The sequence below is a fragment of the Pteropus alecto genome, unplaced genomic scaffold (genome assembly GCF_000325575.1).
Source record: "Pteropus alecto unplaced genomic scaffold, ASM32557v1 scaffold213, whole genome shotgun sequence".
NCBI classification, from domain to species: Eukaryota; Metazoa; Chordata; class Mammalia; order Chiroptera; family Pteropodidae; genus Pteropus; species Pteropus alecto.
The window spans coordinates 196,434-205,368 of NW_006434829.1; the positions used below are offsets into that span (position 1 = coordinate 196,434).

Sequence of the window (8,935 nt, forward strand, 5' to 3'; positions counted from 1 at the left end):
ACCCGGGTGAGGGTCACGGGAAGCTCCCAGGCCGGGTTCCGCCGGGGAGGGCGAGACGGCGCCCGGGGGCCAAGGCGGGGTCGGGCGCACCCGGAGGGCCGACCGCGTCTCCTCCTGGAGCGGCGACGCCCAGCGCTCGTCTGGCCCCTCACGGTTGGTAGCCTCGGGGCCTGGAAGCCGGCCGGTGCAGCTGTTAGCGGAACTGGCCTCGTAAATGTCCTTACATCCGAGCCCTCCGGAACGCTGTCTGCGTGCGATGGGACGTGGTTTGTCCCAGAGATGCCCGCAGCTGCTGTTGGAGCTGCTTAGAAACCTTCAGGCAGCGCGGGTCCTTTCGCAGAGGTGCTGTCGAGCTGACAAGCGTGACATGGTGCCGCGTGGTTTGTGCGAAGCCGGGCTTAAAGAATCCGTGTGGCTCTTTGCCTCTCCCTCCACCTGGATTCCGTCTCGTTCCGGTGTTAGAGGCGTCTCTCCGGTGCAGTCGGTGCAGTGATACTTTCCGGAGGGAGTGGGCCCGGCCTTACCACTGGTAGGAAGCAGGTGAACAGCTCAGACTTCAACAGATACTTGTTGCCTGTCAGTCGTGTGGCACTGTTCACTTAGATCCTGAGATACAGGGGTGAGGTCCCTGCCTTCGCTGAGCTCGCGCTCCAGGGGACGGGTTCAGACAGTAAGGAGGTAATTGCTGAGAGTATTGGGTGGTGCTTGGGTGGGTCTGTCGGTGACTTTTGAGCCAAGACCTTAGTGACAGACAGGAAGCCAGTTGTGCAAAGTTGTGGAATAAGACTTTTCCAGCAGTATGAATCCAAGTCCGAAGGCCCTAAGGGAGGAGTAAATTTGGTGCGCTCAGGTGGACAAGGGTGACAAAGGTGTAATGAGAAAGGAGGAAACTGAGAGGGACCAGGAGGGGTCGGAGGGAGGAGCCGGGCGGTGCGCAGCTTCCTAGTTTATGGTACAGGCTTGGATTTTATTGTCAGTGTTGGAAACCACTGGGACGTTCTAAGCCATATACAGGTGACTCACGGGTTTTTTAAACTTTGAATTTTCTCTTTAATATTACAAGCAACCCTTTACTGGAGTGGTAGCTTTCAGTTACAGTCTACCTTGAATAGTGAGAAAAAAAAAATAAAATTCATCTGACATTACTCAGATTCAAAAGTAGCCTGTTTAATTTAATTTTAGTTTTTGGCTAGTTGCTTTAAGCAGCAGCGTACCTCCTTAAGTGAGAATGTATTCAGTTGGCTTTTACGTACCAATTTTGACAAGTGCCAGTTGAAAGGAAAACGCTAATAACAGCTACCATTTATTGAGGGCATGGGACAGACCCTGTGCCATGTTGCATTTAATCCTGGCAGAAATTTTGTATTCTTTTTTTTCATCCTCTTACTTACTGACTAAGAGTGGTTAAGAAATCTGTTTGCGATCTCACAGCTTAGGGCGGGAGAGTCAGGACTTGAAGCTGAGATGTCCGATGCCTGAGCCTGTCATTTGTTTACGTAGTGCTCTGCGCAGTGACACGAGCTTGCCAGGGTTTTCACTTTGTTTGTAGGTCTCTGTTTACTTTTAGTTACTAGTATGGTCTCAACTAGACATTATTGTCTTAAGGAAATTCTGTTTTAGCTTTGCCATACTCTGTTGTTTCACAGTGTCAACAGGAACAACTTAAGGTGGAGCCGTTAATGTGCACATATCGAACTCGTGTAATCTGTGTGAGGGAAGCTAGAAGTCACATATGTGCCTGAGACAGTGCTTTCTCCGTATGAAGTCCCTTGCTATCAGACAGGGTTGAACCTAGAGTTAAGTACACTTTGCAAATTTCTAAGTGGTAGCTTTGCCCAGTCTTTTCCCTCCAAGAAACAGCAGAGTGCGGCTAGCCAAAAATGGTACTATAATAAGACCGACTTTTTAATGTTTTTTTTTAAACCAGTGCAGTGCACGTTGCTAATAACAGCTTCCTTGTCTGCCTCTCCTCCTCATCCTGTTTTTGTCAAAAGTCTGAGGTCATGAGGCCCTGAACGACTGAGTCATGCTAAGTAAAATTCACAGGAGACCAAGGATGGACAGACTGCTGGTTTGTTATCCACGGGGAGGAGTGTCACCTCCCCAGGGTGCTTTGGCCAGTCAGTGAGTTCTGTCTCTTGTCTAGCTTCAGGAAAAGCGTGTGAATAGGAGCCACCTTCATGAGTTACTAGAACAAGCCACAGTCATGGGTCTCGTGTCCTGGACGGCTGCACCAGCTCTCTCTGGAGTGAGTAGGACTACTTGGGAATCAAAAAGTTTCTTGTTTAGTAAGAAATCCAAATAAAGAGAACTAAACGAGTGGAGTATGTGATGGTATTGGGCTCAGACAGCTGACACGTTCGTCTCCATATTTGGTGAGACTTCATCAGCAGACCTCGATCTCAGCTAGTGCTCCCATTCCCAGGCAGTGTCAAGGTCAGGTGTTGTCACCACGTGCCTCGGTGTCACATTTGCCTCTGCAGCACCCTGGCTGCCCCTCTGCTCTCCCTTGTCTGTTCGGCAGGTTCTGTCTTTAGTAGATGAGTCCAGTCTTGCAGGCTGTGCTTCTCTACCTTCTCGTCCAGGTGGCATTGCTTATCTGGCCTGCGGCCTCCCAGTTGGTACCCTCAGGGGCGTTCTTTGTCCCTCATTGGAACTGTAGCTCCCAAGTATTTGTAGTTGGAATAGAGTTTTCCTGTATTTGAAAAGGCAGTGCTAATGCTCATGGATGCAAACACTGTATTTTGTTTTGGAACCACTAGCTTGGTCTCTAAAGGGTGGAAATTGGCAGAGCCAAAGCTTTTACATCAGCAGCCTGCGGTGGGCAGCACCGTGAGTAGGGTGCGTTCGGGGGGGCCGCCTTGGCGGTGGTTTCTGCTTCCAGGGATCTTGGAGCACGACGGAGGAGCTGGGCATACACACGGTCGTAGTGTGCTGTGCACGCAGGGGCATCGTGACGGCAGAAGGGAGTGTGCCACGCCAGGTGCTTTACGTGAGGCCCAGGAGAGACTTCAGAGCAGCACCTAGTGGTAGACGTGGAGTGATCTATGGGAATTTGCCTGGTGGTCCAGGCGAGAAAGGCATCTGTAGCAGAGGGACCAGCTCCCGCCTGAAAAGCACTCGTGTCATTGCGTGCATCATGGGGAACACTACAGTGATTTCGACATCTTCACCCATGTGTCATCACAATACAAACATTTTTCTTTTGTTGAGGAACTTGTCAGGGTGACTACGTGCAGTGTGCCGTGTACAGTGACAGTTAATTCCGTGCTCCCCCATGTTTGTTGTTACACATCATCTGTCCTTGAAGTGGCCAGCCTGAGATGCAGGGCACAGCTTGGCTATCCTGTGCTGATGTGCCTCGCCTTGCTCTTTAAAGGGCAGTCTCTCTAGAGCGTCTCGTCCCGGCCGGGCTAGCTTCCTACACCTGCTGCCCAGCGAGTTCCTAGGGTTGTGGCTGGGAGGCAGGCTTGGTGGCATTGCAGTGGTCTTCCATGGAGCTGGGACCCTGCGAAGCAGTGATATTCAGAGGGGTCTCTGGGATGTGCGGGTATAGGTGTGGAGCCTCCAAGGGTCCATCTCCTACCCCCCACCTGGGAACCTGTCTGGGATGAGAGGGGTGACCAGTGATTGTAAAGACAGAGGCGGGAGTGAGAACCCATCGCGTCGTGCACGGGGTCACGTTTTGGCCAGCCTCGATAACGCCACTGGCCACACACATGTGGCTCTTTACTCTCAAATAAAAACTCATTCCTCAGTCGCTCAAGCCCTACCCCCCCAGCTTCATGGCACCTGTGACAATTACAGTGCAAATTACTGAGCTGCTCTGTCTCGTCAGAACCATCTTTAGCCAGCACCAGTAGCCAGCAAGCGCCTTAGAGGTGGCCCAGGCGTGGCTGGTTCCGCCTTTCACCTCAAAGCCCAGGATGTTGTGTGTGCTCAAGGCTTGTTTGTCGAATGAATAAATCTGTATTTGTTTATTATACAGATGCAAATTGAGAAGCATCGTTTCTTTAAATCTGACAAATGGAGTTTCATAATATTTTCTATTTTCTCTCCTGTCAGGTGTCATGACCTTATTTGGTTTGATTTCAAGCCATTCATGAGACTTTAAGTCTTTTTCTGAAAATGGAAAACCGAATGCCATCCTTCCCAAGAGCTCAAGGCTGTTGCGATGGCAGAAACCAAACCTGCCAACAGCTCGCTTGCGGCCCCTGAGCGTCAGCCCCACCTGTGTCGTCCTGACCATGGACGGCACGTTGGCTGTGCAGGATGGCCTCTTGGAGGATGGACCCAGCAGTGGTGCCACGGCTCACCCCGACGCCCTCCCGACACCTCTGGGCTCGCCAGGTCCGCCTGACCAGTGGGACGAAGGTCAGTGTCAGTCACCAGCTCCTCTGCGTGCTGCAGATGTTCTGCCCTTGAGCGGGAGGACGTGGCGGGGAGACCATGTGATGGGGGAGACCGATGTTTAAGACCACGATGAACTTTTCACTCAAAGTGTGTTTTTGGTAATCAGATGAGTGTTTTGCTTAGTTGGCACCAACTTTAAATCGAGTGCCATGTGTGTTAAACAGAGCAGGGAATGTCCCACTTCTGCCCCAGCAAGGCGGAGCGGGAGTGGCCACTGACACAGCGTTGGTCACTAACAGTCCATCTGGCTGGCCGGCCGGCCGGCTGCTGAAATATTGCGAACTGGAATCCATTAATGCTTCCGTAGTGATCTGAGGATTATCAAATCACATTTGCCTGTTAGCCGATGAGTTACCTGTCCATCACAGATGCAGGGTACATTATTCAGTCAGGTCTCGTGTCCTTTCCTGCTCAGGGAGTTCAGCACAGTGTGTGCTTGGAAATTGTCGAGTATATATGTACCGACTTACTAGCAGCAGCTGCATTCTGATTCTTGTAAAATGGTGTGTTAGTACCTAAAATGGCTTTGCTGATTAGTGCTTCTTAAATGTCAGGTGGGGCCAGTAACAGCGTGGACCCTGGACCAAGGATTCCACAGCGGGGCGGGCAGGGACCCAGCTCTTAGATCCGCCACAGAGTGTGATGAACCCTCTGGAGGGACCCTTGATTTATGCTGGCCTCACTCTCTTCTGCATAAACAGCAGATTCGTGGCGCCTGCATCTCAGGTGGCCACGAGGCTGAAGACACACATGGAAAACCAGCACTTGGGAGCGCCCGTCATCATCGACATCTGTCCATATCAGGCTTCCGTTTGCAAACAGTAGTCCTGTTTATTGGGCCTTCCTACTTTTAGATATTTTTAAAGTGCAACGTGATGCTTGAAAATCACTTTGTTATGTAAACAGTAAGGTTTTAGAGACTCCCAGATCTATAAAGCCATCAGAAAGTGGTATGGACCGGACTAACTCATATCTGAAATGCAAGACTCCGCCCCCCGCGCCGCACACACAGCAGACTGTGCGTCAGGGCTGCAGTCGGGCCCCTGCCATGCTCTGCGCCCACGGCTCCTGTTTGTGCTCTGCTTTCCCTTTCGGGGAGGCGTGGCTAAGTAGCTCCGTTAGTGAGGACTCACATTTTAAGTGACGAGAATTTTCCCAGATGCATGCTGGGACCTCACGGAACCACGGGGTGCGGCGTTAGGGCCGTGCTGCCCTGCCTGGAAGCCCCCTCCCCCCACACGCCATCTCGGTTCTCCCACGGCCGGCCAGTGGCCCACTAGGCTGCAGGGCAGGGAGAAGACTCGTCGTTTAACTGTAAGGAGTCTGTCTTCTCTTTTCCTTCTGTTAAGGAAATCAGTTTTAGTTCGTGCACAAACACGTGTGTGCGCACGTGTTCGTGGGTGAAGCTGAGCTTCCTGTGGTGTGTGGTCGGCACTGTTTGGACTTGGGTTTTACCCAGCAGGTCGCCGCGCGGAAGCATGGACTCTGGGTTCTGTGCTCAGATCTGCCGCGGCCGTCCCGGTCAGCGGATCCACCTCTTTGCCTTAGACTTCTCATTTTGGAGGATGTTTATACTTTGGAATGACTGGAATCAGCCCTTTGTGACTATGGCTCTGATTAGCTCTGTGGTTACCAACACCTGTTGGAAATGTTGTCAGCTGTGTTTTAAACATTTGTTTTCTTTTGGTATAGGTTTAAAACAAACTTTCATAAGATTTCTCATGGTCTTATTTAAATGAAAAGAACCCGTTACTACCGAAGTTCTGCAGCCCGAGTGCGGAGGGCGAGGGCACCCAGGGGTGACGGTGCCAGGCCCTGGGAGGCGGAGCGGCTGGTCCCACGTCTCCCGCCCCCCGGAGAACGAGGGCCTGCCGCCCGCCGGGACTGGACAGATTCGGAGTCTGGCGCTTGCTCTTGCTCACGTCTCTAGCGTCTCTCTTCTCCCGTTTTGGCTGCATGTCTGAAAAATAGCTTGGCCCCGTCGTTACATCTGTGATGGCCCAGCCCCGTTCTCTCTTCCAGGTGCCAGCGTCGAGGCAAACAGAGCTGCAAGTGAAGGACGAAGCCTGGACGTACCCAACAAGGGGGACACCTGTCAGAATGGGCCGACGCCACAGCTCCCAGACCCTCCGTCGGCTCTCAGTCCCCCCACAAGCCCCATGGGTCCTGATGCCCCTCCAGGTGTGGCTGGTTTCCATGACAACCTAAAGAAGTCTCAGGGGCCTAGTGCTGAGGGCAGTGGTAGAAAAGAAGCTCTGCAGTCTCTCAGGCTCAGCCTTCCTATGCAAGAAACGCGGCTGTGTAAGCATCCGATCCCGCCGCCCCCTCCCGTGTCCCCTGTCACTCACCATCTGCAGAGGCACACGCCCTCCCAGGTCACTGCTCGTCCCTCTGCCATGCACCGTTTTGCTATTGTGGTGGATTGTGTGTTAATCAGATAACTCTACTTTAGAGAATGCACCGTCCTAGTCCGATCTGAGGGGTCTGTGTGCGCGTCGTCGTCACCCTGGGTGGCGAGCAGGCAGCCAGTGGGAACTTAATCTCGAAGGTTACACTTGGAAAGCTCTCTTTTATGACGTGTTTTATTTAGCGTTTATTTCGTGCTGATCCCTGCGTATTGAGGGGTGAACAGGTCACACACTGACCACCTGTGATGAGCCAAAGAAAGCTCCAGGCCTTTGTCTACCACGTGCTTTCTCGTCATTTCATCTCACGGGACCACGCCACGCATGCTGTTTTACCCCGCACCCCGCTTTCAGTGCCTGTGTGATTCAGCGCCTTTTCATATGACCCTTTCCCGGCCTCTCTAAACAGATAGGTTTGGGGTCATTGTTAAAATGGGATCACACGTTCCCATTATTGCACGTTTTTCTCACTCAGCATTTTCATGTGGCGATTGCCCCCGTTGTCTGCTGCAGCTCGATTCACTCTTAGAAGGCTGGTCGGGGGCCTCTGCAGCCCTCCATCGGCCGCGGTGCCTGATGCTGCGGCGTTTCGGTGCACGTGTCTGCGGCGTCACTGCTTTCGTTTCTAGGGGCTACGTCCCAGTAGCAGACCTTCTGGTTAGAAGCAACAGGTGCTTTTGTTTCCATCACACGTGGTCAAGTTGCCATGCCACTGGCAACCACGAGAGGACGATGCCCCCCACCCTCCTGCACACAGATGCTTTTCAGTCTTCACCAGTCTGAGGGGTGCGCTCTGATGCTTCCTTATTACTTAATTAGCAGCTTGCACTTATCTGATTCCTGGAAGGTTTGAGCATGTTTTTATCTGTTACTCCTTTGGCCATTCCTTTCTGTGAATTGTCTGTTCATATGTTTGGCCCATTTTTCTTTTGGGTGGTTTGCCTTTTTCCTCATACGTATTATTTTGTTAGGGTTGTAGTATGTTTTAAATTTTTCTGTAAACCAGTTGTCAACATTTAAGCCAAGAGACATCAGCTAAAAGCCCTGGGTGCCTGTGGCTCTTCCTGGTGAGCGTCGGTGGTGTTGGGTTTCCTCCTGAAGCCATAGGTTTCTGCATCTGGAGCACTTCGCCTGGCTTTTCGAGAAGTACAGGAGGTCTCTTCAGTGATAAACGCACAAAGTAGTAATGGCATCGGTGAATTCCTAGTGAAATTCTTGGCGACTGCTCAGGTGTCAGGTTATTTAAAACAACAGCTGCTTACATCCTTAAAACCTACATCTGAAGGTGGCGCCATCTGGAAATGGTTAAACTAGGACACTGTCTGCTCTCTCCGCCCATCCCCTGGGTCCTCCCGACATCCCACGTGCGTGTCTGGTGAAAAACCTGTGACCAGTGTACCTTCGCACTGACTGTTCAGCCCTTTATTACCCAGAATGGAGGTTTGGGTTTTGATATTTTAGATTCTGTTATTGGCCAAAAATACAATGTGACTCGTTATGGAAGAAATGTAAGCTGTGGATCAAATTTACCTCCAAATGGAGCTGCACAAAGAAAGTACGTTTGGTGTGAAATGACAGTGTGACTGGGTGTGATTCCATGAAGACTGCTCCCGACGTTCCTCTGTGACATCAGAGGTTAGTGTTAGAGCTGGACGAGGGCCGAGGACCCCTGAGTCTCAACGCTCACCACGGCACGAGCTCTGAATTTTATTTCCTTGTTACTCAGGCACAGTGGCCCGTGTCTTGCTGTATCCACAGGATGTGGTAGGGAGCAGTGTCTTTGTGGCTTGAGTGCAAAGCTTAGGTGGGTCCTGTCTGCAGCCATTGTCCAGGGCTCACTGTGTTTTCTTCATCTGGAGGTAGTCCTTTCAAAGTAGATGGCTGTGCATTGTTTAGAAGCTAAGTCATATTGGTAATTAAACACAAAACTGCCAAACTGCTCTTATGATTTGTCCTTTGTACCCTGATGCCTTCTGAGTTTCTAAATTGCCATTCCGCCCCCAGGCTCAACAGAGGCTTCGCTGCCCCTGGAGAAGGAGGAGCAGGTCCGACTGCAGGCTCGGAAGCGGCTGGAAGAACAGCTCAAACAGTACAGGGTGAAGCGCCAGCAGGAAAGA

At 51.6% G+C, this 8,935-nt stretch overlaps 1 protein-coding gene across 1 annotated transcript in view; it reads left to right on the top strand.

Annotated features, from left to right (window-relative positions):
- Positions 1 to 2,146: 2,146 nt before the first annotated feature.
- The window catches only part of GOLGA3 (golgin A3), a 33,543-nt gene continuing 26,754 nt past the window's right edge, over positions 2,147 to 8,935 (top strand). Inside the window, exons 1-4 of the mRNA XM_025045488.1 lie at positions 2,147 to 2,248; positions 4,066 to 4,374; positions 6,436 to 6,714; positions 8,823 to 8,935. Coding sequence (XP_024901256.1) covers positions 4,248 to 4,374; positions 6,436 to 6,714; positions 8,823 to 8,935 — 519 coding nt within the window. The 5' untranslated portion in view covers positions 2,147 to 2,248; positions 4,066 to 4,247. The remainder of the gene's footprint in view (positions 2,249 to 4,065; positions 4,375 to 6,435; positions 6,715 to 8,822) is intronic.